The sequence below is a fragment of the Budorcas taxicolor genome, chromosome 11, assembly GCF_023091745.1.
Source record: "Budorcas taxicolor isolate Tak-1 chromosome 11, Takin1.1, whole genome shotgun sequence".
In the NCBI taxonomy this organism is placed as follows: Eukaryota; Metazoa; Chordata; class Mammalia; order Artiodactyla; family Bovidae; genus Budorcas; species Budorcas taxicolor.
The window spans coordinates 79,518,769-79,546,532 of record NC_068920.1 but is presented as its reverse complement, the minus strand read 5'-3'; the positions used below and the strand labels follow the sequence as shown (position 1 = coordinate 79,546,532).

Here is a 27,764-nt window from a genome sequence, read left to right as displayed (position 1 = left end):
AGACACGGGGGTCGATCTCTGGGTCAGGAAGATCCTCTAGAGTAGGAAATGGAAATCTACTCTAGTAATCTTACCTGGAAAACTCCATGGACAGAGGAGCCAGGCAGGGTACAGGCTATGGGGTCACGAAAGAGTCAAACATGACTGAGCGCCTCAGCACACCGCTCTAAGAATCAATAAGTAACTCTGAACCGTAATGACATAACAAGCAGTTTTCCCTTTGTATTCAGAGCAGGTCCAGATCCCCTGCAAATGCTGGTGCAGGTAAGAAAGAATCTATGTTCCCATCTTTCCTGATCACCTTGGGCCTTGTGAGCAACATGATGTCTGACAGAGAAGGGCAACACATGTAAAAGAAACATCTCTTCAGGGACTGGAGGTGTCTTCCTAAAGGATTTAGAGTTTGTGATGTGAGAAGTTGCAGGTGAGTTCATGGCTGTTCAGTTTGCCCTTTCCTATCTTTATTTTCCCTTTGCTTAATTCTTGTTACGTTCCATTTATTTCATTTTGAAATATTATATAGATCTTTGAAGGTTGCCTTAAAAAATTATTTGTAAGCCACACAATTATTTTTTATTTTTAAGTCATACAACAATTATTTTTAAGTCACACATCAACATATCCGGCAGTTTGTTCCACAATGAACATCCAGTGGGGATGGACCTTGAGGTGATAAACAAATAACTTATAATGACTGGAAAAGAATGGGAGAATTTTCCCCCCCTCCCAAGGAAATAAATGACTTTCTAGCCTAGCCAAGTCTTGTGTGACCTGCCCTAACTAGTGTGACATGACACGTAGGCAAGAGCCTTGAAACAACTGGGGCAGGAAGCTTCCAGGAAGAGGAAAACTAAGCCAGAGGGAAGACAGTGATTCTATAGTCAGTCTTGAAAAAGCCAAATAAACAAACCGTTTCCCAGACAGTTACTCCTTGTTCTCTGTCAGGAGGTGGACTTTGGCCTAAAGAGCAATGTATACAACGTACCTTTTCTATGACACATCTACAGGCTGTTTTTTCATATAAAACTAATTTTTGAAACATTATAACCTTTTTGAAATTATTACTCATCTCTCATTTATTTTTTCATTCTCCACAATGCTTAGAGTTGGGCTTTGTTCACAGTAGGCTATCAGTAAATATGGACTGATTATAACTCATACTTATTCTCAATGAGACTATATAAAATTATATGATATAGAACATTAATCATTTGACTAGAGAGAAATCACTGCCTCTAAGAAAAGTTTTCCAGAGAATGTGAACTTATCCCCAGACTTTGGGGAAAAGAAATTTTTCCATAAAAAAGGGGTCAGTCTTTAAAAATAAATAAATAAAAAGCACATCTCCAGAACATCTGGTATCCAGATGATGAACTGCTCCGTAAAATGTGTTCAACACCAACAGCAGCCTGCATGCTTACAAAATGAACTGGGATTTTAAAAATATGTATCTCTTAGCTTTGCTCAGCTGAAGTCTCACACACAAACTCATTCCTCAACCCTGAGCAGGTTTTGGCCATAATATCTGATACCTGTATTGATGCTAAAATCCACAAAAGCTTCACCAAATCCCCCCCCAAAAGAGTTCTCCCTGCACTAACCTTTTGTACTCAGTATAAATATTTTTATTTGTCTTAGCAACTAATTTCTTTATAAACAATCAAATTGGCTGCATAATCTAATTAGGTCGCCAACAGCCCTTATTGTTGTGCTTGTGGCTTGCAGACTTAGTCTGCACGTTCCCACTGTAATTCTCTAGGGTAGGCTCCACAAACTACTGCTCTTCTCTCTAGACTGCCCCTGAACAGAGAGTGCTTGGCTATGAGAGGGCGTCTAAAGCAGCTATGCTTCCCAAACTCCAGGTTGCAGAAGCCTCAGCCTACCAGGCATGCTAAAATGTAATTTAGAATATAGATGGATTTCTATACATCTATCTTTTTAAATGGAGAGAGAAGAAAAGAGACAAGGAGATGGATAAAGACACAGCGAGATGAAGACAGAGCGAGAGTGAGACTGAGTAAAGAGAAAGAAAAGCGTATGAAGATGGACGGGGAGACAAGGAGAGAGACACAAAGAGAGGCCGAGACTGGGGGTGGAAAGAGAGCAAAGAGAAAAATAAAAGTAAACATGACATCTTGCTTCCTGCTTCCTGGGGAGGAAGGCCCATAGGGGATTTTAGGTAACATTGGTGAATGATCCTGGGTCAAGTTAACTAAACTTACATTCTCATTTCCAAGGGTCTGAGAAACACTTTCATTAGCAGACCAGATTTGTTTGGAAGTAGGTTCTGTGCTATTTGCAATAAGTCTGCAAATATTGCCTGGATGCTGCCACTGGGGACTCTGGGCACCTCCTCCCTCTTGGGTGGACCATGTACTAGTCCCTCAGGCTTTCAACCCAGGGCTCTCCGTTCAGGCATACACATACTTTTTACTAAAGAAGCCCAGCTTCAGCTATTCAGATACACTGGTCATCTACAGGATATTTTAACCACCAAATTTCTAGCTTGCCTCTAGACAAAGTTTTTGGCTTGCTCCCTAGTGAGACTTTATCATTCTGACTTTTTAATTCATTTTTTATTCCTCTCTCATCTAGAAATCACTGGAATCCTCCAAAATTTAATACCTTCAAAGTATTATTTACAAATAAAGTATCCTTTCAAAAAATATATTCTAAAAATCCAAGAGGCAGCATTAGACCCACTGATCAGAGACAATAAAAATGAAGACTATGGGATATTGCTCCCATATTATCCTCTGAAAGGGAATTCAGAGCAGTATACATCTTTATTGATAACTGATAAAAGTTAATTCACTAATCAATTTTATACCAAGTCTACATTTTTTTTTCTAGATTTTTAAAGTGTTCTTTAGTTATAACCCTGAAACTCTATAAATTATAAAACATCTGACTGGGTCCTCAAAAGTGCCTCAGTAGAAAAATGAATTTTCCACCATTCTTGTCTAAATTTAGTTCAGAGCAAAAGGTACTGATAGTCAAATTAAAGTCATTAGTGCAGTTCCTCCCTAATATCTCAGTATCATCTGTTTCATTTTCAAAAGAGGGAAGTCTTTATCTACCACATTTTGAGGGGGGGGGCAGCTTTCCTAAAATTCATGGTAATTTTCTTCTCCCCAAATTATAAAACTGAATCTCTTAAGTGAGATTTCTAACACAACCATTCTGTCAGCACTGCTGCTGTGTCAGCCAGCCATATGTAGGGAATCCAGCAACAGTTCCCGGCACATTCCAAAATACTGTCAATAAATTTCTCACTTGCCTCCACCCCCACCTGACATGGGAGATGTGATTATGAATTCTGTAAAACTTTTAAATGAATATGTAGTTTTAAAATCACAACAGAATCTATGTATATTATTTCTGCAATCTATACTCCTGGAGCTAAAGATCACAATAGCAATATTTTGTTGTCTTTATTGCTTTTTAGAGGCCACAGCCAGAAACCTCAGGTCTAAAGTGTGCATATACATTTTGGGGATATATATTTGGCCTTCTGAGCAAATGCTGTGGGGAAGTGAAAAAGTGGCGATGGGTGAACATTACAGACATAGATTTTTTCAAATGAAGAACTGAAGATTTTGCAAAGACCCAGTCAGTGCCCTGAACTTTTCTGGAAAATGCTTGAGAGATGAGGCCCAGGGGAGATCATTGAAATGAGTGGTATGTGCTTTGCTCTCCAACTGGGGCCTGAGAAGACACAGAGCTGGACCCATGTGTGAGCACACACCACAGAGCTAGGCTCGCCCAGCCACTGCTCTCCAGGGGTTGGATGGAGAAGTCAAGAAGATCCCAGTGCAGGTTCCAGGCTCATCTCTACAACGTGTATAACCATGGGCAAGTTAAATTGCATACTTCAGCCTGTTTAAATCTGTAGCACTGGGAGAATTGTCCCCAACAAGGTGGCACTGCCGTGTGAACTGAATGAGATTATCCAGGCAAAGTTTTCCATCAAGTGCCTGACAGAGCTGGAAAAAGCCCTGGATAAAAGTCTGCCATCATCAGCATTATTCCTCTCTCTGCCTAGAGCTTAGAAGGAACTAATGTTGTCTTTGGGTCTCCTCCACCTAAGTCCTTAAGGAAAGCAAGAGCTGTTTGGATGGAAGACAAGAGGCTAATGGGGCAACAGACAATGCATGTGGGCTCACCTTGAGAGGCAGAAGTCATATATTGGTTAGACAGGAAAAGCCCACCAGCTGTGCTGCTGGGCCTTGTGGGTGTCATTTTGTCACTGCAGTGGAGTGCCAAGGGGTTTGCTGGAAGAGTTAGGCAAGTGGGCTACTCTCAGAGAGGCCAGCCTCTCCCCATTCCTTCCCAAGCTGCCCCTAAAAATGGGGCTACCTTGAAAAAATAGGCATTCAGAGCTGGGGTTTCAGACTGCTGAAGAGGATAGACACTTAGGAGTCAGAAAGACATTCAGGTTTAGTCCCTCTTACGGCCTAATCTACCCTCCATAGCAGTGTCTTCCAAACTACAGTGCAAAAATCAGTGGGTCTTGAAATCAGATTAGTGGCACATGACTAAAGTAAAAAGAAAACTAGTAAAATAAAATTAAAATCAGAGGAACTAAAGAGCCTCTTGATGAAGGTGAAAGAGGAGAGTGAAAAAACTGGCTTAAAACTCAACATTAAAAAAACTAGGAAAAAAAAACTAAGATCATGGCATCTGGTCCCATCACTTCATGGCAAATAGATGGGGAAACAATGGACACAGTGTCAGACTTTATTTTCTTGGGCTCCAAAATCACTGCAGATGGTGACTGCAGCCATGAAATTAAAAGATGCTTGCTCATTGGAAGAAAAGCTATGACCAACCTAGACAGCATATTAAAAAGCAGAGACATTACCAACAAAGGTCCGTGTAGTCAAAGCTATGGTTTTTCCAGTAGTCATGTACGGGTGTGACAGTTGGAGAATAAAGAAGGCTGAGCGCCAAAGAATTGATGCTTTTGAACTGTGGTGTTGGAGAAGACTCTTGAGAGTCCTTGGACTGCAAGGAGATCAAACCAGTTAGTCCTAAAGGAAATCAATCCTGAATACTCATTAGAAGGACTGATGCTACAGATGAAGCTCCAATACTTTAGCCACCTGATGCAAAGAGCTGACTCATTAGAAAAGACCCTGATGCTGGGAAAGATTGAAAGCAGGAGGGGAAGCACGACAGAGGACGAAGTGGTTGGATGGCAACACCAATTCAATGAACATGAGTTTGAGCAAGCTCCGGGAGATAGTAAAGAACGTGGAAGCCTGCCATACTGCAGTCCATGGGGTCACAAAGAGTCGGACACGACTTAGCTACTGAACCACATCAACAGATTGCACATAGTAGGAGTATTTTTTAAGAAACTTTTTTATTAGTTAACTCTATGTTTTTGTGTATAAAATGTAATATATATATATTTGCCATGTGGCAGAGTCAGAAGCTTGAGAAGCACTGTACTGGAGAAAGTAGTTTATCACTGGTCTTAACTCTCCCTCCAGGTAAAATACAATTTCAAAAGGGGAATAAAGGCCTGTTAAGACGGTAACTCACTCTTGACCCAGAACTGTTAAGAAAGAAATGTCCAAGTCTGTTGAGATTGGGTGTTTAAAGTTCAAGAAAACTTGGTTGGGTGCCTGAGGGTGTGTTATAGAAAAAATCAAGAGTTGGGTACTTAGTATCCTGTCTGATTTTGGCCCTCCCAGATGGAGAATTCATACATAAATTGATTTAGGTTAACATGCATCTCTTAATTCAGAATAGATATTTACTCTTAGTTGTCTGCTTTTCTAGGATGCTTATTTTAGTTAATAAGATGAGATGACAGATCTGAATATTAGACAATTCAGAATTTTGAGCATAGCATCATTTCTCACGGGAACGGAACGTGTTGGACAACCTTCAGATTAGTATGCTGTTTCTCACCTGGCGAGCAGCAAAGCTTCCAGGCGATCCAGGATATCGCTCTATCAGCAATGGTCGTAAGTCATTTTGCCACATTTCAGAAATACTGGTGCCTTCTGCAACTTGCCGAAGAGATGATACATTCAAAAGGGCTGGTTGGTGATAATTCTGAGAAATAAATAAACATTAATATTTACATCATTTCATAATATATTTAAGATTTATCCTGAAACATTTGCAATTGTAAAATATTTGCTTTGAACTTCAAAATAAAGGGATAGCTCTTACATTGTAACATAGTAAATTAAACTGCTGCTACTGCTGCTAAGTCATGTCAGTCATGTCCGACTCTTCATGACCCCATGGACTGTAGCCTACCAGGCTCCTCCGTCCACGGGATTTTCCAGGCAAGAGTACTGGAGTGGGTTGCCATTGCCTTCTCCAAGTAAATTAAACTACTCAACTTTAAAATTGGCCCTTTAGATCTACAAGTTCAACTGTTTGGGCAGCTTGTTTTTAAAACGGAATTAAAATCATGCTTTGAACCTGAGAATTAATACTTAACACTTGTAGCTGTGTAACTTTTAATAATTTTGCTACAATTACTTTGTAAAACTATGGTTTACAAATAACAATTGTTGCTATCCTAGTCTTAAGAAAACTCAATATTGCAAAAACTACAGCCAACAAAACAATATACTCTGTTAGCATAATTGTGCTATAAAAGCCAGTATGATGTTATGGAATAAGCATACTCCTGGGGTGAGAGGAGCTGGATTCAAAGTTTCTGCTGCCATTTACAGATTGATGACCTTGGGCAGGTCACTTAAATTCTCATTTCCCTAAAATACTAATAAAGGAATTTGAGCTAAATCTGCATTATGGTATTAATATGGTAGCCAGGAGCCACATGTGCTATTAAGCTCTTGAAATGTAGAGAGTCAGGTGGAAGTGTGCTTTATGTGTAATACACATATTGAATTTTGAAGACTTAGTATGAAAAAACATGCAAAATAGCTCACTAAGAATTTTTATAGTGATTACATGTTGAAATGAAAAAATTTGATATATTGAGTTAAATAGTGTTAAAATTAATTTAACCTATTGTCTTTTACTTTTTTAATAGAGCTACTAGAAAATTTTAAATTACATATGTGCTTCGCATTATATATTTCTATTGAATAGCTCTAACCCGGATGATTGCTGCAATTCTTTTCAGTCAGAGATTGATGATTCTACAATCCACTAAATAGTACATTTTTTGTCTTCAGTTAAAATTATTTTAATATTCCATTAATGCTCACACTCTTTGATACACTTATATATTAATTAAGTGAACCTTAATTTAAGCAGCTGAACAAGCATAACATTCAAATTTGTATTCTGGATACTACTTTATACATGCTGAGTTTTTTTATAATTCCAGTAATGATGAATCACTCATTCATTATATGTTCATCAGGCATTCAATGACAGAATGTGTTACTCCTTCCCATAGGGAAGTGAGTCGTTGATCTGATTTCTTCTCTGAGGGGAATGATGAAGGTAACATAAATTTTTTGGAAATCAAAACAGAGCTCATGGGAGCCCTCTCTATTTTATCACTTTTTCCAAAACCAGTATAAATTGATTATGTGCAGGTTATCACATGGGTGTTTTCACTCCATGAGAAACTGTGGAATTAGAGCATACTTATTGTCTAGTTGGAGAAGGAAATGGCAACCCATTCTAGTACTCTTGCCTGAAAATCCCATGGACAGAGAAGCCTGGTAGACTACAGTCCAAGGGATCACAAAGAGTCAGACACGACTGAGCGACTTCACTTTATTGTCTAATGCTTATTATACTTATACTTCACTATGTCTCAGTGGCACTCTCAGCTATTATCACACAAAGATAGGGAGCTGTGGGTCCAGGCAGCCCCCTTCAACTTGGCCTCTCAACTCAACTCCTCACCATTTACTATCTATAACTCTGGCTAGGTTACTTAACCTCATTATGACTTACCATCCTCATCTGTAAAAGGGAGGTAATAACACCTACTTCCCAGAGTAATTATAACTAAGTGAGCTAACTCATGTAAACTACCTCAGTAAACATTTGGTAAGTATTATTAGTTCTATTACCGTCTGTCAGACACTGAAGAGGTATAGAATTCTGAGCTGGAAAGGTCACTTAGAGATGATTATAATCCAATCTCTTTGCTGTCAGTGGAAACTGAGTCAGAGAGGCTAGCCAATTTTCCCAAGGTTGTAGGAGAGTTATAGGCAAGTTCGAGAAAGGATCATGGTTGTGTCAGTTCCCAATCCCATGCTCATTCCACTCTGCCTCCCTGCATTATCTGTGACTTTCAGTGTACAGCACTGTCTATTGATGCTGCTTCTGAACATCTTAAGGTTTGTGTTTATTTACTGGTCATACATTTAAAAATATATTTCCTTGCTAAATTTGTTGCTGCAGCCTTTAAAGTCCCTGGTACCTCAGATCTAAGTCTTCCTGTTAACTCTCAAACAGCACTTTGAGAAGAAAGAGGGAGCTAAAAGATAAAACCATAGAAATGTGAGAAGTGAAGAGAAAGGAGGCAAGAAGTTGGAAAACTCACACGGTTAATTATTAGTTAACACAGACAACAAGAGCCTCTGATCTCTCCTGCTGCCCCACAAGCCCCCGGGCAGGACCACTCAGACCAACTCACCATGCTTCAGTCTCCCTGGCACTCTTCAGGACCCAAGGCAGTGAGGCTTGGGCTTCTTGGGGCCTTTGCACTGTGGTGCCTTCTACCCTTGAAGGCTTTCCGCTTCCTCTTCACCTAGCTAACTCCTGCTCATTTCAGGTTGGAGTGTAGAGGCCTTGTGTGTCTATTTGTTTAATGTCTAATTTCATGCAAGATGTCAACTCCAGGAGGACAGGAACTATCTCTCTTACTTTCCATGCTCTCCCCAGAACCACACAGCACCTGGCTCATGTGGCACACTCAATAATTATTGGATGAACTAATCAAATACGGAATCAACAAGTGAACTGTCTTTCTAAAACTAACTTCACTAAGACGGTATGTATATAATAATAAAGTAAAATGGGAAGTTTGCCATCATATATACCAAGTCAGTTGAATGAACAGAGATTATAGGGCCAGGAAAGACAAGCGGCTGCCTGCTACAGGGGGCCAGGAAGTGCTGTAGTTCAATGTTGGTAGACTTTGTTCTTTTTGAATTTCTGAGAGTCGATGCTTGTGATGTTTAGAGTTGAGAGTTGGCCTGGGAAAGTCACTGTGACAATCAAGAACTGTTGTGTCAAAGGCTGTCTGGCCAAGGACTCCTTTTCATTTACTGTTTATTACTCCATCCATCCCAGACCCTATCTGGTCACTGTGGTCCTTGACTCCATGTCCACAGTGAATGGAAATCAAGTTGATATTTAAATGGGCGATTTATATAAAGATTGCTGCCATGGCCTGCCTGCTCGCCCAACAGGGTGGAGTGTTGCTCCAGGACTCTTTGTTTTGGGCATGTAAGATCCTCTGTTCAATAAATCACTGATTGTCTCTGTCACCGTCTCCAGGCTCTTTCTTTGGCCTCGAAACTGGGCAACTACAAGGTTCACAGGCCTGCAAGGTGCAGCCCAACAATTCATGAGCCAAACAGGAGCCCAAGGAAACTCCCATGAGCCCCAAGATGTTGGGAAATAAGGATTATGAGGAAGAAGAGAAATAAGTAAGTAAATAAGTAAATAGGCGATTTATGGAGGCTTAAAAAGAGTTCTTAAGAGATTTAAGGGAAAAACAGAAACAAAATAATCCTCTAGCATCACTACCTGTTACAGATACTGTGAATGAAACATGGTTGGCAAACAACACCAAACAACGCTTAATGGATAAGTAAAGAGTAAGCTCATTAGACAAGCCTATCGGTGCTCCTGAATACAGAAACTTACTTGTGTTGATCCTCAGTCTCCTGGGCTCACCCATTAAATGAACATACTTCGGTAAAGAGCCCTCCCCCTCCCTGCCTCTCTGGGAGTAAAGATGCCCCTGTGAAATCACAGAGATTAAAAGCTAGAGAAGGGGAAACAGTCATAATCGGTTGATTGCCTAAGCCTTTCTATTCATTAAAGCCCTGAATGGAGAACCATTTGATTTTTCCAACCTAAACAGCATTTGTTTGATTTTTATGGAGGCTGACTCTCAGAACTCAATAAACATAAAAATCTATGTGCAGCTGAGAGGAAGCAGTAAGAGAATAAACCTGGAAAGAAAGTGCAAATTGGGCACGAGGACAGTAAATGAATGAGGTAAAACTGTGTTGAGCTCAATGTTAAATGTCAACCCCAAACCACTCTAGGTTTATTTCAGTTAAAAGGCACATAGACAATTTTCCATTGGTACGGGCATTCTCAGAGGAATGAGTCTCTATTACAGCCCCTGCCTTGTCTTTCCATCCAGGCAGAAAGGACAATAAGTCTGCTTTGGGTGACAAGAATCTTTCAGCTGCAAAAGTGTAAACCAGGTCTCCAGCATCTCCTCTGGACTAATCACACGGTGCCCGGCCAAAGAGGGTTTTAATTACATAATTTGCAGAACTGGCCCGGCTTGCAGATGGATTTGAGGTCCCACACCATTGAATGAAAGGGAGAACATTACAGAAGCACAGCCAAATCAATTCTAGTTTCCATCCAATATGAGCATCTCCCAGACAGTGCTCAGATTAACACCTATGTCTACTCCAAATTCAACCCATTTGCAGAACTCCTTCTGGGTCAGATTCCACTGATATGACAAATGAAGTTGTAGAACAGTTGAGAAGTGAATATGATAAAGTCCTATCTTCTTTAATGCTAACAGCCCTCTATCTAAAAGCGAAGCAGTGCAGGTTTTAAAAACAACAATTTAGAGCCAAATCCCAGATCCTCACCTGCTAGCTATGACTAGGAAAAGCTCCCATATCTGCATAATTGATGTCATAGTACTTACCGGCCAGATACGAGAAGCTCAAAAACAGCACATTTTCTTTCTCCTTCTACCACCAACATGCAGACTACCACTGGCCCCCTGCCCCTGCCAATGGAGTCTCCATTGCTGCTTTATGATTCACAAGAATCATGATGGGCAGAGGGATAGATGGCCAAGAATTTTAGAACCACAGAGGAGGGGAACCTAATGGGGTTTTAGAATATATGTGGCTCCAGCAGCGGAAAAATGTGAAATGCTGATGAGAGCAGTAATTTTCCTCCAGAACAATCCTAGACGAGGACTCCTAGGTGAAGCCAATCTCCTGTACAAGGTTCCTCCATCCTTCATATGACTTAAAGTTTTCTTTTTTATTTTTGTTAATAACAAAGGGAAAATCTATCAGGTAAAATACATTGGGTCCCAGCTTTATGATAAAGTTTGGAAACCACCTAAACATCCAATAATAAAGGCATGGTTGATTTAAGGAAAGACGAGGACTCTCCAATTTGCCGCTGTAATGGTGGTCAAGGTTCCTCATCTATAAACTGGGGATGAATATATCCTTCTCACTATGAGGGCACTGCAAGGTTCAAGTCAGATGCTTATATATAGAAGCCTGATACTCAGATGCCAATGCTCCTAAATATATACCAGTGAGCCCACCTGTGAATCAAATAACTTATAATATGACTTCTATGGAAAAATTGTTTACAGGTTTCAAACAAATCGCAGTCTTCTAAACACAACCATAAACTAGGGTTGAGCTGTTTTTACATATTAGATCCCACTGGAAAAGACACGCCTTTATTTCAAAGCAAAGAAAATGGATTTCAAAATCAATACTTCCTTTACCACACCTCACCTTTTGGCAGACCAGTGTGCCAAGGGCACACCCCACATGATTAAAATAGCTAAATATCACGCAGAGCAGGAAGGCATAAACTTTAGTGTGGATTAATTCATTTCCCAGGCTGCAAATTGTACTCGACACCTGGTAGACCTTATTAAAGCCTTAGAGAGTAAGGGGGTGGGGGACCAGAAATCAGGCATTGTGGTGGCTTACTTTGTCATTTGCATCATTTGCTTGCACCTCTTGAAAGGAAACAAATAGAACAGCAATTAGAAGCTTCTTAAATATAAAAGAGATTCGGGCTTCAAAAGACATTTCTCAAAAGCTAGAGTCTCATTAGTTTAAAACACTGAAAGAATCCAGCATCTTCTCTCACCCACAAATACCTTCTGCCTGTAAATGATCCCTCAGATCAGCTCCTTTCGTCCCCACCTCACTTATTCCCATCCATTTCCACGGATCACAAAGACACATTTGGTGTGGCTCCACATTCTGGTAGTTAATGTCCCCTCCCAATTTCTGGCAGGAAGGAGAAGATGGAAGTCTGTAACCCTATGTTCATCAATGGACATTCAGTTCAGCTCAGTTCAGTCACTCAGTCGTGTCCGACTCTTTGCGGCCCCATGAATCGCAGCACGCCAGGCCTCCTTGTCCATCACCAACTCCCGGAGTTCACTCAGACTCACGTCCATCGAGTCAGTGATGCCATCCAGCCATCTCATCCTCTGTCGTCCCCTTCTCCTCATGCCCCCAACCCCTCCCAGCATCACAGTCTTTTCCAACGAGTCAACTCTTCGCATGAAGTGGCCAAAGTACTAGAGTTTCAGCTTTAGCATCATTCCTTCCAAAGAAATCCCAGGGCTGATCTCCTTCAGAATGGACTGGTTGGATCAATAGACATTAGTCCTACTGAATTCTCATGGGAAGCTTTTCTTATAATGAAGTTACGTGTGAGTCAGTTGCCCTCATCCTCCCCAGGTTCCCTGTGGCTAGTGATGTCCTTATGTAAGTGGAGCACCCTTGTAGTCCTTGAATGGTGAAGCTATAAGTATCACCCAGAGAGCTGAAGGGGGCTATTGATATCCATAGCCTGTGCAGGCCAGGACCCACAAGTAACCCCGGAGAGGGCCTGTGCATTCGTCCTGAGCCCTGTAAGTCAGTACTGGCAGACCACAAGCATTTAAGACATCTTTCAACAATGCTGTCAAAGGTCATATCCCTTTACTTTGCTGCTTTTCTTAGTATCTTTGAAAGTATACCATTTTACTCCAATATCAATAACCTTTGCTTAAGTCCCTAGCAGTTTTAGGAATTTAAAACTGTTACACAAGAAATGGAAATCACTGTGAACCTATTTACATCACACAGAGGGAACGTGCAAATCCCTTTTATCCTAAGTTCCTTACATGAAATCTCCACCTACAATTTTATACATTTCTTTAACAATTGTATTTTACTATCTTTTAACGAAAAAAGAAATACATTTTAAAGTATAGTGGGTCTCCAAGTAATCTCCTTCCGGCGCTGATGCGCTTAAAAATCTAAAACAGACCCCCACACACGTCCGTGCCTGGACACTTCAACACCGGGAGGGCGTCCCGGGATACGGCGGCGCGGCGAGGGAGCGGGGGCACACCCCCAGGCACGCCCCGCACCTAGGCCGCCTGGAGCGCCGAGACCCAGCCCCCGCGTCTCGCGAGCGGGCGGATGCGCGGTCCTGCGCCCTCACCTCCCCGCTCCGCCACCGCAGGCAAGTCACACTTCGTGTGCCTATCAGTACCAGCATCAGACCGCAGCCGAGCGGAGCTCGGTGACATCACCCAGCTCCCGAGGCAGCTCCAAAGCCTCCCGGCGGCCAGCGAGGCACCCTGGCGAGCACGCAGAGCCCCAACTCCTCTGGGCGCAGGGTTGGGGGACCTCGGCTCTGCCCGCTTCCCATCCTGCCCAGGTGGGGGTCGCGGGACTGAGTCCCCGCACGCGCGAGAGCCGCCCAGATACAGTCGCGCAGCAGCAGCCCCTCACCTTCTCCTGGGTCCAGTCTACCGCGCCCCGACGGACCCCCCGGACTGCCAGGGGTAGGACGGCCACCAGCAGCAGCAGGTGGAGGGAGTCCACGACGCGCGGGTCCCTGCCGCCTGCCATCTCTCCTGGGCTGTCTGGGTGCCGGTTCCCGGAGCCGCCGGCGGTCACGAGCCCGGGAACGCGCGTCCTTCGCCTTCCCCCTTCTCCACCCTTGGGTCGACTGCGCCCGCCTCCCCATGTCTCCGGGTCGCCTCCCCGCCGCTCTGCGCAGGCCAAAGCCGCAGCTCTCCACCCACCACCCCCACCTTAGCAACCCGGGGACTGGGCTGTCCTAGCAGGCACGAGCTTCCGAATCCATGGGGACACACTGCCGCTTCCTTGGAAGAAGGGAAGGAGAGAAGAGACATGGGAGAAGCATCTGTACAATTTCCACTGCTGTGACGGGGAAGGAAAAGGGGAGGAGACCCTGTGAGGTTAGGAATTGTTTTCCCACGGCCCATTTAGAAGGGATGGACAGGGATCGCTATTTACCGAATACTTCTGTACTAGCTAGCCACCATTCTAGGTGCTTTTCCGATGTTTCCTTATTGAATCTTCATAACCAAGTTATGTAGGTATTAATCCCATTTAACAGATGAGGAGACAAAGCCTGAATGGAACCTCCAGAGTATTTCCTTTATAACAGCCAATATATCTTTTCTCTTTTTTTTCTCACAAATAGTTACCGTGCCTTATAGGAGACAATCATACTCCCAGGCTGAGAAGTATGGCTGAAGTAATTGTCTGAAATAACTGAGATCTAAAATGTTCACAGGGGCCAACTCCTCCAATCCATACCCCCAAAGGAAAAGCTAAATACAATCGTCTTTACTTTGTAACATCAAAGATCACTGTTATCCAGGTAATCCTAGAAACAAAACATTATCTCAGTTTTAGGCAGTTGAGACAGTTCTAGTCTAAGTTGTCGGGACAGTTACTTCACCACCCTCTTCTTCTTCCAAACTGAGGATCAGGGTGTGGGCTGCCATGAGTCATCTGCTAGTAACGTATAGATCCCAGAAAAAGAATCAAAACAAGGACACTTAAACAGACCTATTTCCCAGAGGGTGAAGGTCTGAAGGTAATGGACAGTCAGAAGGCTCACCCACTCTGTTTCAGGCTTCGCTATAAGAGTGAGTTTGAAAAGGGAGAGAACTGACCTGGGAATACTCTGTCTGCCCTCCTCTGGAGCCAGGGAGGAAGACAGGAAGGAAATACCCACTTTCCTGATCAAAATGACTAATCCTGTTCATATCTGAGAGTTTTGTGTAACCATGCAAATCTTCAGGCTCAAACAAAATTAAACACTTCTGATCATCAGACAACCTCAGAACTTTCTATTGGTATATATTCACATCTCCTCTTTTGCTGCTTAGGCCAACCTTGACATTGTGGGCTTCCTGAGTGTCTGGGTAAGAAACAGCATAATTGTTTTTCTTACCTTACTACCTTTTTATCTTTCCACAATGAGATTTCTTCAAGAAAGGGAAGGTGGAAATATGAAAACAAATGTTAAAGATAATATGCTGAGTATAAGCAATTCAAAATAAATGCTTGTGTTAAACGGTTAACACATAATTTTGATGATTAGTTTCCATTGCCTAGCGTTCTCAAGTCTTCTCCAATTTTGGCTATATTTAAGTCAGTAAGATGCAGTTCCAGTTTGGGATCTACAGGAAGTAGACTGAGACAGAGCTAGGCATTCAGGATGTATTAGGGAGTGCCCATGGGACAAACCCCTGTGGGAGGGAGAGGGTGGAACTCCACTGGGTGGAGGCAAGAGTCAGCAGGGGAGCGCCCCGTCTTCCACAGCTTCACCCAGAGTGAAGAGTTGTCCCACCGTGACCCAGAATGGCTGAAGCTTTATAACCTCACCTCCTCTTCTTCCTACAAGGAACAGTTCTCTGCAGCCAAAGGAGCTGACAGCTAGAGGCTGTCCGCCAGGAACACGCCAGCAACTGGAGCAGTCTTTCGATAAAGGGAATGTGAACAGTACATCTCTGTATTCACTACTCATGCATCCTTATGATGTACCTGTACCCCTAAAACATTTGCAAAGTAAGTGAAACTGATTTTAGTAAATTGTTCTTTTACACAGGTGAGATTTTTTGATAAGCAACAAATCCAGTACAACTCTACTTATGTCTCTTCCTTCTTTATTTTTATCTTTTCTTGATATGCAGATGATACCACCCTAATGTCAGAAAGTGAAGAACTAAAAAGCCTCTCGATGACAGTGAAAGAGGAAAGCGAAAAAGCTAGTTTAAAACTCAACATTCAAAAAATGAATATCATGACATCCAGTCCCATCAGTTCAGTTCAGGTCATCAGTTTAGTCATTCAGTCATGTCCAACTCTTTGTGACCCCATGGACTGCAGCATGCCTGGCCTCCCTCTTCATCACCAACTCCCAGAGTTTACTCAGACTTATGTCAATTAAATCAGTGATGCCATCCAACCATCTCATGCTCTGTCATCCCCTTCTCTTCCCGCCTTCAATCTTTCCCAGCATCAGGGTCTTTTCCAAGGAGTCAGATCTTCGCATCAGGTGGCCAAAGTATTGGAGTTTTAGCTTCAGCATCAGTCCTTCCAATGAACACCCAGGACTGATCTCCTTTAGTATGGACTGGTTGGATCTCCTTGTAGTCCAAAGGACTCTCAAGAGTCTTCTCCAACACCACAGTTCAAAAGCATCAGTTCTTCAGCTCTCAGCTTGCTTTATAGTTCAACTCTCACATCCACACATGACTACTGGAAAAACCATAGCCTTGACTAGACAGACCTTTGTTGACAAAGTGATGTCTCTGCTTTTTAATATGCTGCGTAGGTTGATCATAACTTTCCTTCCAAGGAGTAGGCGTCTTTTAATTTCATGCTGCAGTCATCACCTGCAGTGTATTTTGGAGCCCAAAAGATAAAGTCAGCCACTGTTTCCACTGTTTCCCCATCTATTTGCCATGAAGTGATGGGACCAGACGCCATGATCTTAGTTTTCTGAATGTTGAGCTTTAAGCCAACTTTTTCACTCTCCTCTCACTTTCACCAGTCCCATCACTTCATGGCAAATAGATGGCGGGGGAGGGCGGGGTGGAAATAGTGACACACTTTATTTTCTTGGGCTCCAAAATCATTGCAGATGGTGACTGCAGCCATGAAATTAAAAGACATTTGCTCCTTGGAAGAAAAGCTATAACAAAACTAGACAGCATATTAAAAAGCAGAGACATCACTTTGCCAACAAATGTCCGTCTAGTCAAAGCTATGGTTTTTCCAGTAGCCATGTAGGGATGTGAGAATTGAACCATAAAAGAAGGCTGAGTGCCAAAGAATTGATGATTTCAAACTGTGGTGTTGGAGAAGACTCTTGCGAGTCTCTTGGACAGCAAGGAGATCAAACTAGTCCATCCTAAAGGAAATCAGTCCTGAATATTCATTGGAAGGACTTTTCCTGAAGCTGAAACCCCAATACTTTGGACAGTTGATATGAAGACCCAATTCATTTGAAAAGACCCTGATGCTGGGAAAGATTAAAAGCAGGAGGGGAAGGGGACAACAGAGGATGAGATGGTTGGACAGCATCACCAACTCAATGGACATGAGTTCGAGCAAACTCCAGGAAATAGTGAAAGACAGGGAAGTCTGGCACGCTTCAGTCCATGGAATTGCAAAGTGTTGGGCATGACTTGGCAACTGAACAACAACATATCCGAAATATCTGTCTTTCCTTTTTCTTCGTTCATTCTTTTCTTCTCTCCTCCTTCATTCTCTAAACTTTTCAAATCTCTTCTATCTGTATTATTTTCCCTACTACAACTTTTTCTGTCTTCAAACTCTTTCTATAGAAGATAACGCATGACTATTACATTTAACTAGACAATTGCAGGCACCATTTTTAACCATGGAAAAAATTATTTGTGTATGCAGTGATAAGCATTAGTCACAAGTGGGACGGTTATCATCTTTATTATAGTATAGATCCTGTACTGTAATTTGAAGCACATTAAGGGCTCAACTGCTAAAAAAAAGGTCTTACCCATACAGGTTTGCTGGCAGGATTTTCATATATCAAGTCCTGCCTTTAAAGTGACACTATTGGACTAAAGCAGTAATAACCAGAAAGTTGTATTGAAACAGCAGTTCTGAAAATGTGATCCATGGATCCCTTAGGATTCCCCAAGACCATTTTGGGGAGTGTCTTCAAGGTCAAATCAATTTTTACAATAATACAAAAACAATGTTTACTTTTTACTGTATTAAATTTGTACTGATGTTGCTAAAGCAATAGTGACTAAAACTTCTGGCACCTTCAGTTCAGTTCAGTTCAGTTCAGTCACTCAGTTGTGTCCAATTGTTTGCGACCCCATGAATTGCCGCACCCAAGGGCTCCCTGTCCATCACCAACTCCTGGAGTTCACCCAAACTCATGTCCATCAAGTCGGTGATGCCATCCAGCCATCTCATCCTCTGTTGTCCCCTTCTCCTCCTGCCCCCAACCCCTCCCAGCATCATAGTCTTTTCCAAGGAGTCAACTCTTCGCATGAGGTGGCCAGAGTATTGGAGTTTCAGCTTTAACATCAGTCCTTCCAAAGAACACCCAGGACTGATCTCCTTTAGAATGGACTGGTTGGACCTCCTTTCAGTCCAAGGGACTCTCAAGAGTCTTCTCTAACACCACAGTTCAAAAGCATCAATTCTTCGGCACTCAGCTTTCTTCACAGTCACTTACCAAGACAGAGCACAAAATTGTACTATTAAAAAAAAAAAAAAACCACTTACTTTAGTAATTGCATTTTTCACTGCACGCACAATAAAAAAAAAAAAGAAAGAAAGGAAAAAAAAAAAAGAGAGAAAGACCAAAGAAAGGGAAAAGATCCAGTCTAGTTTAAGAATATCATTGGCAAAACAATAAAATTTGTCGTTATTGTTAAATCTCAACCTTTGAGCAAGTGTGTGGGTGTTTTTTTTAACAACTTTATTGAAATAGAATTAGAATATGTTAAATAGTGCATTTAAGGCATACAATCTGATGCATTTTAACATATGTTTACACCCACAAAATCATCATCAAAATCAAGGAAATGAACAATTCCATCTCTACCTATAGGTTATTTAGAATATACTATTTGGTTTCCATACAGTGACTATATACAGACTATACAGTGGAAGCGAGAAATAGATTTAAGGGACTAGATCTGATACACAGAATGCCTGATGAACTAGGGATGGAGGTTTGTGACATTGTACAGGAGACAGGAATCAAGACCAACTCCAAGAAAAAGAAATACATAAAAGCAAAATGGCTGTCTGAGGAGGCCTTACAAATAGCTATGAAAAGAAGAGAATCGAAAAGCAAAGGAGAAAAGGAAAGATATACCCATTTGAATGCAGAGTTCCAAAGAATAGCAAGGAGAGATAAGAAAGCCTTCCTCAGTGATCAATGCAAAGAAATAGAGGAAAACAATAGAATGGGAAAGACTAGAGATCTCTTCAAGAAAATTAGAGATACCAAGGGAACATTTCATGCAAAGTTTGGCTCAATAAAAGACAGAAATGGTAGGGACCTAACAGAAGCAGAAGATATTAAGAAGAGGTGGCAAGAATACAGAAAAAAACTACAAAAAAGATCTTCACAACCCAGATTATCACGATGGTGTGATCACTCACCTAGAGCCAGACATCTTGGAATGTGAAGTCAAGTGGGCCTTAGGAAGCATCACTATGAACAAAACTAGTGAAGGTGATGGAATTCCAGTTGAGCTCTTTCAAATCCTGAAAGATGATGCTGTGAAAGTGCTGCACTCAATATGCCAGCACATTTGGAAAACTCAGCAGTGGCCACAGGACTGGAAAAGGTCAGTTTTCATTCCAATCCCAAAGAAAGGCAGTCCCAAGAATGCTCAAACTACCGCACAATTGCACTCATCTCACACGCTAGTAAAATAATCCTTAAAATTCTCCAAGCCAGGATTCAGCAATATGTGAACCATGACTTCCAGATGTTCAAGCTGGATTTAGAAAAGGCAGAGGAACCAGAGAACAAATTGCCAACATCCGCTGGATCATGGAAAAAGGAAGAGAGTTCCAGAAAAACATCTATTTCTGCTTTATTGACTATGCCAAAGCTTTTGACTATGTGGATCACAATAAACTGGAAAATTCTGAAGGAGATGGGAATACCAGACCACCTAATCTGCCTCTTGAGAAACCTGTATGCAGGTCAGGAAGCAACAGTTAGAACTGGACATGGAACAACAGACTGGTTCCAAATAGGAAAAAGAGTATGTCAAGGCTGTATATTGTCACCCTGCTTATTTAACTTCTATGCAGAGGAGTACATCATGAGAAACGCTGGGCTGGAAGAAGCACAAGCTGGAATCAAGATTGCCGGGAGAAATATCAATAACCTCAGATATGCAGATGACACCACCCTTATGACAGAAAGTGAAGAAGAACTAAAGAGCCTCTTGATAAAAGTGAAACAGGAGAGTGAAAAAGTTTAAAGTGGAAAAAAGTGACAAAAAAAAGTGAAGAAGAAAAAGTGAAAAGTTGAGCTTAAAGCTCAACATTCAGAAAACTAAGATCATGGCATCTGGTCCCATCACTTCATGGCAAATAGATGGGGAAACAGTGGAAACAGTGGCTGACTTTACTTTCCTGAATTCCAAAATCACTGCAGATGGTGACTGCAGCCATGAAATTAAAAGACGCTTACTCCTTGGAAGGAAAGTTATGACCAACCTGCTGGTGCTGCTACTAAGTCGCTTCAGTCATGTCCGACTCTGTGCAGCTCCATAGACAGCATATTAAAAAGCAGAAACACTGCTTTGTCAACAAAGGTCCGTCTAGTCAAGGCTGTGGTTTTTCCAGTGGTCATGTATGGATGTGAGAGTTGGACTATGAAGAAAGCTGAGCACTGAAGAATTGATGCTTTTGAACTGTGGTGTTGAAGAAGACTCTTGAGAGTCCCTTGGACTGCAAGGAGATCCAGCCAGTCCATTCTGAAGGAGATCAGCCCTGGGATTTCTTTGGAAGGACTGATGCTGAAGCTGAAACTCCAATATTTTGGCCACCTGATGCGAAGAGCTGACTCATTAGAAAAGACATTGATGCTGGGAAAGATTGAGGGCAGGAAGAGAAGGGGATGACAGAGGATGAGATGGTTGGATGGCATCACCGACTCAATGAACATGGGTTTGGGTGAACTCTGGGAGTTGGTGATGGACAGGGAGGCCTAGCGTGCTGGGGTTCATGGGGTGGCAAAGAGTTGGACATGGCTGAGTGACTGAACTGAACTGAACTGAATTTGGTTTCCATATAGTTAATGATCTCCCTTGTATCTATTTGTTACTGGTTTGAAATTTATTTTCATTGTGGCCAGAGAGTAAACTTGGTATGTATGAATCCTTTAAAAACTTTTGAGAATTGTTTTATAGCTCAGAATATGATCTATCTTGGTAATTATGATCTATCTTCCTTCTGACATGAAAAGAATGTGTATTCCTCTTTTATTAGGTAGAGTGTTCTGTAAATATCAATTAGGTTAAAGTAGTTGGTCATGTTCTCCAAATTTTCCATATAATAACTGATTTTCTGTCTACTTGTACCATATATTACAAAGAGAGAGGTGTTGAAATCTCTGAGTATAATTGTAGATTTGCCTACTTCTTTCAGTTCCATTAATTTTTATATTGTATATTGCTAAGTTGTCTTATTAAGTGCATATATGTTTATGACTGCAATGTCTTTTTGCCAGATTGACCCCTTCATCAGTGTGAAATGACCCATTTTTATTTGGTAATAATTCTTTGCTCTGAAACCTATTTTCCCCTATTATTAATGGAGCCATTCCAACTTTCTTTCGATTAGCATTAGCATGTTATATCTTTTTCCATCCTTTTTATTTTTAAACTGTTTTCTTCTTTACAAGTAAAGTAGGTCTCTTGTAGGTAGCATATAGTTAGGTCTTGCTTTTTTATCTAGTTGGAAATTCTCTGGCTTTTATACGGAGAAGTTGGACTTTTTATACTTAATGTGATTATTGATATGGCCAAGCTTAAATGTATCACTCTGCTACTTGTTTTCCATTCGTTCCATCTGTTCTTTGTTTTTACCATTTTTTCTCATTTATCTTGGATTAATTTATTGCTGTTTATTATTCTACTTTATGTCCTTTGGTAGTTTGTCAGCTTTACCATTGTTTTGTTTTTGTGATTGGTTTAGTATTTATAGTATACATCTTTAACATATCACTATATACCATCAAGAACGATTATGTCACTTAATGTATAGTACAAGAATGTTAAAATAGTGTATTTCTATTTCCCTTCTTAGTCTATTGTCAGATATTTTACTTCTAAATATGCTATTAACCGCATCATACATTATTATTATCTTTGCATTAAACAATTCTCTTTTAAAGAGATTGTTAAAATAAAGGGTATTTTCATTTGGTATTTACCATTTCCTTCCTTTGTCTAGGTGTATATGTTCGTCTGGTATCATTTTCCTTTTGCATAAACTATGTCCTTTAACATTTCTTGTAGTGCAGGTATGGTAATAATTTCTGTCTTTTGAAAATAAAATTTTTATTTTGCCTTTGTTTTTGAAAGATATTTTTTCTTAGTATGGAATTCTGTGCTGACAGGTTCTTTCTTCCTATACTTTAAAGGCTGTTGCTCCAATGTCTTCTTGCTTGCTTTGTTTTTTATTAGAAATTGGCTGTCATCCTAATTTTGTTCCCATACATGTAATGTGCCTCTGTCTTAAGATTTTCTCTTTATCCCAGTTTTTAAACAATTTAATTTTAATAAGCCTTGGTGACATTTTCTTTCTGTTCTTATGCTAGGGTTCATAAAATTTCTTGAATCAGTGGATTTTAAGCTTTCATCAAATTTGGAAAACTTTTAGCCAATATTTCTTCAAGTGTTTTATGCCCCATCCTTCTTTGGGCAGTCCTATTATACAGATGTTAAATTCTGTGAAGTTTTCCAGCAGTTCACCTGTGCTCTGTTTCGTTTTCCTGTTTTTTTCTCTATTTCCTTTGTATTGTTTCAATTCCTATGTCTTCAAGTTCACTAATATTTTCTTTTGTGGTGGCTAACCTTTGTTGTTCACTGTTGTTAATTCCATTCAGTGTACTCTTCATCCCAGACATTGCTTTTTCTTTCTTGGATGTTTGCTTTAGATTTTCATCCCATCCATGTCTCTCCCTAAAGTCCTCAACCTCTCTTCTACTGTCTTGAACATATAGGATATAGTTATGACAACTGTTTTACTATCCTTGTCTGCCAATTTTTCATCTATGTCATCTCTATATCTGTTTCTATTGATTGGTTTTTCTCCTTAAAGGCTCCTACTTCTTTGCATGCCTGGCAATATTTTTATTAGATACCAGATATGATTTTTATATTTTGGGGGGTGCTGGGCATATTTGCATCCTTCATATGTTCTTCATCTTTGTTCTGAGACACAACTGAGTTGGAAATAGTTTGGTCTTCTGGAGGCCTGCTCTTCAGTTTTCTTAGAGTGGAGCAGAGCTGCATGTGCTCCAGGTATAATTTAACACTATACTGAATCTCATGCAAAGAGTTGACTCATTGGAAAAGACTGATGCTGGGAGGAATTGGGGGCAGGAGGAGAAGGGGACGACAGAGGATGAGATGGCTGGATGGCATCACTGACTCAATGGACGTGAGTCTGAGTGAACTCCAAGAGTTGGTGATGGACAGGGAGGCCTGGCATGCTGCGATTCATGAGGTCACAAAGAGTCGGACACAACTGAGCGACTGAACTGAACTGAACTGAAGCAAAGCTCTCTGGATATTCTATATTTGCATTTTGTATTTCCTATTTTGTATTTTAAGGTTTTTCCACTCTGACTGCTAGAAAATATATTCCTAAACTTATCTGTTCTTGACGGCTTCTTATGCCTGCTTCTTTCCAGTAGATCTTTCCCCCACCCTCCACCCTGGAGTAGTTTCCTCACTTAAATGTGCTGATCTGTACTCAGTTGAAGACTTAATCTTTACTGTTTCCTGAAGTGCTCTCACCTCGAAGCTCCCTGTTTCTCCTTCTGTACTACACAAATTCTAGCCATCCACTCAACTTTACCATGTTCTCAACTCTGTCTGTTCGTCTCATAGATACCACCTGGCTCCATTTGGATTCTTTCAAACTGGGAAATCTCTCAAGACAGCAAGCTGGGGGGAATATCCAGTTCACCTCATTTGTTTTCCTTCTTTTATGACTCTTCTGTGATGTCTGTTTTCCAATATTTGAAGATAGAATGATAAATCTAGTCTGTTACTCCATCTTGACTGGAGGCAGAAGTTGAGATTATGAATCTTTTTATATTCTGCCTGACAAAAGGGGAGGTACAAGGAAAGTACTTCTGCTACATGCTGAAGGACAAATGTTATCTCAAGGAAAAGCACGTATACAGTTGTTTGTTTGAGATGTGAGATGAGCTATCTGCTTTCTTCATAAAATCCTACTTTTACTTGAAAGAATAATTGACTAACATCCTGATTATTCAGACTTGGCTATTTGGCAAACATTTGTTTGAAAATGAATAAAGTGTGCCTATGCCTTTAAGGACAATAACCAACAGTATTTATTGTCAATGATAAAACTTCATCTTTCAAGTGAAAACTGGGCTTCCCTCATAGCTCAGTTGGTAAAGAATCTGCCTGCAATGTAGGAGTCCCGGGTTCGATTCCTGGGTCGGGAAGATCCCCTGGAGAAGGAAATAGCAACCCACTCTAGTATTCTTGCCTGGAAAATCCCATGGACAGAGGAACCTGGCAGGCCACAGTCCATGGGGTTGCAAGAGTAGGACACAACTTTGGAAAACTTGTATCTGCTACCATAAGTTTGAGAGTTTCCTGATACATAACAACTTTTCTAACAAAGTCAGTTATTTTAACAAATGTGATTTTTAAAATACTTTATAATTAAATGTTCAACATTTGGAATATCGGTATAACTCATTGAACCAATATTTTCCAAACACTCCATGCCCAATCACAGAGAAAAGGTCCACCCAAAATATAAGACAAACCAATGGATTTTAATGTAATGGAGTAAAAATGTTTACATGGTTTCAGATTCTGCATTACAGCTAACCATAATGACATTATTATTATTTGCCATGTTTTGTTTTAATAACAAAAAAGATGACCCATAATTATCTAAAGAGGCGATTAAAACACTCCTTCCTTTTCCTACCACATGTCCATGGAGGCTGCACTTTTTTCATATACTTCAACCCAAAATAACATGTCACAGAAGGTTGAATGCATAAACAAAACCAGTTGCTTTCTAATAAGTCAATAACACTTTTTAAGCATTAAAAAATGCCAGTCTTCCCATGAAACTCTTTCTGTTTTAGAAAGCATAGCAATTTTTTCATAAGAATGTGTTGACTTGTAATGCTTTTGTTGTTTTAAAATAAGTCCGTAATTAAATATGTATAAAACGTCTGTTTTAATTTTCAATATAGTAAATATTAATAGAAGTAATCCACATAAGCAAAAGCTACTAGAGGCCCTCAATAACTGTTGCTATTTGTAACAGAGAAAAATATTTGATAATTCATGTGTTAAGGCTATTTTACCCAGGAGAAATAAAACATCAAGCCAATGGTTTTAACTTTAATTGCATATTTGAATTATCTAGAAAGTTTTTTTTTTTTTTAAGTGAACTTGCCTGGGTACCTACCACCCCTAGAGGTTCTAATATGATAAGCCTATGTGTGGTATGGACATCAAGGTAATTCTAGCAGGGCTGAGAATCACTCTGTTAATCACACACTCTGAGAAATACATTAGCAAAAACCACAGAGAATATAAAGAGACCCGTATTATAGCCCTGCCCAAATCTGTCCACCACTGGCTTCCAATAATGGAATAAAAAATTAAAATGTTTGCTTCCGCAGTACAGAGTCAGACTTCTGCTGTTCCCTGGAAATCTCAGGAATCCAGATTTCCTGTAAATCTTCCCAACTGCTTACACCAGATCAGAGGTCAAGTCAAGGTGGCAACAGAAGTTGGGAAAAAAAGTCTCCTTTCCTCTTGTTTTCTGGCTCCCTCCCTTGCTAGCCCTTTAGAATAACAGTTCACGCTCCTTTCTAACAGGGAAGGAGAACATTCCCTACAAACCCTGATTCCTTTCACTAGCACTAACCTTGGACCCAAACAAAATTCCTTTCACTCTTTTAATTTTGTCTTGCTTTTTCTTTGTTTTTTTTTTTTCCAGTTTTTTTCTCCTTGGGCTCTGAAAACCAAAGTCTTCAAGATCCAAAGAAACGAATTTCTAGTAAGAAATTTTAATCCATTCAAGGAGATGAGGACAAAGAAAGAGAATCAAAGATGAAGAAACAAAGAGAAACTTCATCTCTTTACAGCTCACAGAATGGACAGCTCTGATGTATACAAGATCAAAATTGACCACAATGTTGAAGGTTCAATCAACTGATTGTTATGGAGAGAATATATATACATACCATGTATATTTTCACTTTTTATTCAAAGAATTCTACTCTTTTTTTTTTTTGCACCTTATAGGATCAAAAAGGTGAAAAAGGTGAAAAAGCACAATTTCTGGAATATATTAATGATGAAGGAGGAAACAGATAGAACAGGCTCCATCTTGAAATCAGGACTCCATCTTGAGCCAGACTGTGGACTTTGAGCTATATGCCCAGTATCTATGGAAATGACATACCAACTGGAAAACCAGGCCCCCTGGATGGAACCCCAGGACTCGTAGCTAGACTCTCTGTTGCCTAAAAGAATACCCTAATTACCTGTGTAACCGAACAGAATCATAAATTCTATTATGCTTATTGGGGTATGACCACAGGCCTATTGATAATTGTTCACTGTTAACTCCCTAGGCTTAAGGCATATGAATCACAGGTTAACTTTGATTGTATCTTTCTTTTCCTTTGTTCAGACTAGTTTCAGGGAATTTGGGGAGGTGGGTTTGGGCATGTACACTTAGGGTATATAAAGTTTTCAGAAAAACTGGTCAGGGTCCTTGGCTAAGAGGAGACTCTGTCTTGGGCCCGCCGGTGTAATGAACTGCGCTCCACTATCTGCATTGTCCTTCTGAGTGAGTTTGTTTCCCGAAACGCGTGGGTAAAGCATTTGGTGCATGGGCCAGGAAACTCCTCACTTTGAGGAGACAAGTCCCATTTGGGACTACTCCAAGGCCTTGTGGCTCGAATCTTCTAGAGGGAGGAAGACGCCTCGCCCTTCTGGAAGGATTCTGCTTCTCAATGCCTGGACCTTTCACGTTAGCAGGTAGTGGATGGCAGCAAGGGAACTGAGCACTCAGGTGAGGAGGAACCCACCCGGTAGGGTGGAAGAGGGGGCCTGATCACCCCCCTGGGAGGGATTAGAAGAGGCACAGACCCACGGGAGCCTGGATTAGGCAGGTGGCAACGATTGCTTGGGTACACAGGTTGACAAGCATGTTAGGGTTAAGGAAGGAAATTTGTGAAGGTCATTTAGGAGGTAGTGTCCACGCCGTCTTGGGGAAAATTATTACCAAGCAATTGCCAGGGGATTTTTAGGAGAAGAAACTTGGTTTTTGTGTGCTTGTATTCTGCTCTCACCAAGGAGGTGTCCCATCTGCTATGAAATTCTTGACCCCCTCGGAATTGTCAGGCTAGAAGGAGAGGGATACATAAGTGAGTATGAATTGGCTTTTCCGGAGACAGCCTGGGACACGGGATATTTAACCCATCTGTATTTTCATCTGCACCTAATCAAGCCCACCAAGGCAGAATGGACTTTGAAAGTTAAGGGAGAAACAGTCTTGGACCACGTGCTGTTCTGGTTCAGCTGTGCTGACAGGCAGGTGAAGGCATGCCGATCCCCCTTCTCCCTCTGGGATCTGGCAGGTAAGGCTCTTCTCACCCCAATTAGGAAGGAGGCAGAATGGCAATTTAAATATCATTGAGTGGAAATATTAGAAGTACATAGGATACTGAGAACTTTG

At 41.0% G+C, this 27,764-nt stretch overlaps 1 protein-coding gene across 1 annotated transcript in view; it reads right to left on the bottom strand.

Annotated features, from left to right (window-relative positions):
* The window catches only part of QPCT (glutaminyl-peptide cyclotransferase), a 29,921-nt gene extending 16,079 nt beyond the window's left edge, over nucleotides 1-13,842 (bottom strand). The window contains exons 1-2 of the mRNA XM_052649313.1: nucleotides 13,722-13,842; nucleotides 5,923-6,069 (exon numbers count right to left, since the gene is read on the bottom strand). Of these exons, the coding sequence (XP_052505273.1) occupies nucleotides 5,923-6,069; nucleotides 13,722-13,841 (267 nt within the window). The 5' untranslated portion in view covers nucleotide 13,842. The remainder of the gene's footprint in view (nucleotides 1-5,922; nucleotides 6,070-13,721) is intronic.
* Nucleotides 13,843-27,764: the final 13,922 nt, after the last annotated feature.